This window comes from Haliaeetus leucocephalus, unplaced genomic scaffold (genome assembly GCF_000737465.1).
Source record: "Haliaeetus leucocephalus isolate CR32 unplaced genomic scaffold, Haliaeetus_leucocephalus-4.0 Scaffold340, whole genome shotgun sequence".
Lineage (NCBI taxonomy): Eukaryota > Metazoa > Chordata > Aves > Accipitriformes > Accipitridae > Haliaeetus > Haliaeetus leucocephalus.
The window spans coordinates 2,133,678-2,134,641 of NW_010972776.1; the positions used below are offsets into that span (position 1 = coordinate 2,133,678).

At 66.0% G+C, this 964-nt stretch overlaps 1 protein-coding gene across 1 annotated transcript in view; it reads left to right on the plus strand.

The window, feature by feature from the left end:
- The window catches only part of TBX22 (T-box 22), a 12,528-nt gene that overhangs the window by 7,777 nt on the left and 3,787 nt on the right, over positions 1–964 (plus strand). Inside the window, exons 3-4 of the mRNA XM_010572532.1 lie at positions 197–371; positions 544–708. Of these exons, the coding sequence (XP_010570834.1) occupies positions 197–371; positions 544–708 (340 nt within the window). The remainder of the gene's footprint in view (positions 1–196; positions 372–543; positions 709–964) is intronic.

Here is a 964-nt window from a genome sequence, read left to right on the forward strand (position 1 = left end):
CACCCACGGGGGATCCCTCTTGCTGCCGTCCGCTCGGTCCCATCAGTGCGCCGATGTGAAATAGGGGTTGCACAGGCGTGGGGAGAGGGAGCGGGGGGGGAACTGCTGGGCTGGCATGGATAGAATCTATAGGTGTGCAGGGGGGGTGTTGGGGAAGGGGTCTCTGCCGGCTTGACCGCGGTCCGGTCCGGTCCAGGTACGTCTATCACAGCTCGCAGTGGATGGTGGCGGGGAACACGGATCATTCCTGCATCACCCCCCGGCTCTACATCCACCCCGACTCCCCCTGCTCAGGGGAGACCTGGATGAGGCAAATCATCAGTTTCGACCGGGTGAAGCTCACCAACAACGAGATGGACGACAAGGGGCACGTAGGTGTGGGGGGCTCGGGGCAGAGCATCACCCCAGCCAAAAAGCGGGGGACCGGTCCCTCTTGCCCTGGGGCTGAGGGCTGGCTCCCACCCGAGTCTCCCATCGGGTTTTCCTCCTGCCTTTCTCCCTCTGGGGGGGGGCTCAGCCTGCCTCTTCCCCCCCCCGGCACAGATCATCCTCCAGTCCATGCACAAGTACAAGCCCCGCGTCCACGTTATCGCCCAGGACTCCCGCTTCGATCTAGCGCAGATCCAGTCGCTGCCGGCCGAGGGGGTGCACAGCTTCTCCTTCCAGGAGACCGAGTTCACCACCGTGACGGCTTACCAGAACCAGCAGGTACCGGGGGGGGACCGGGATGGGCATCCCCGATGGTCCCGGGGACCGGGAGGGATGGAGACCCCCGACAGTCCCGGGATCCGGGAAGGATGGAGACCCCGACGGTCCCGGGATCCGGGGGAGAATGGAGAATCTTGACGGTCCCAGGATCTGGGGGAGGATGGAGACCCCGACCGTCCCGGGGACCTGGGAGGGATGGAGACCCCTGACAGTCCCGGGGACCAGGGGAGGATGGAGACCCCGACGGTCCCGGGAC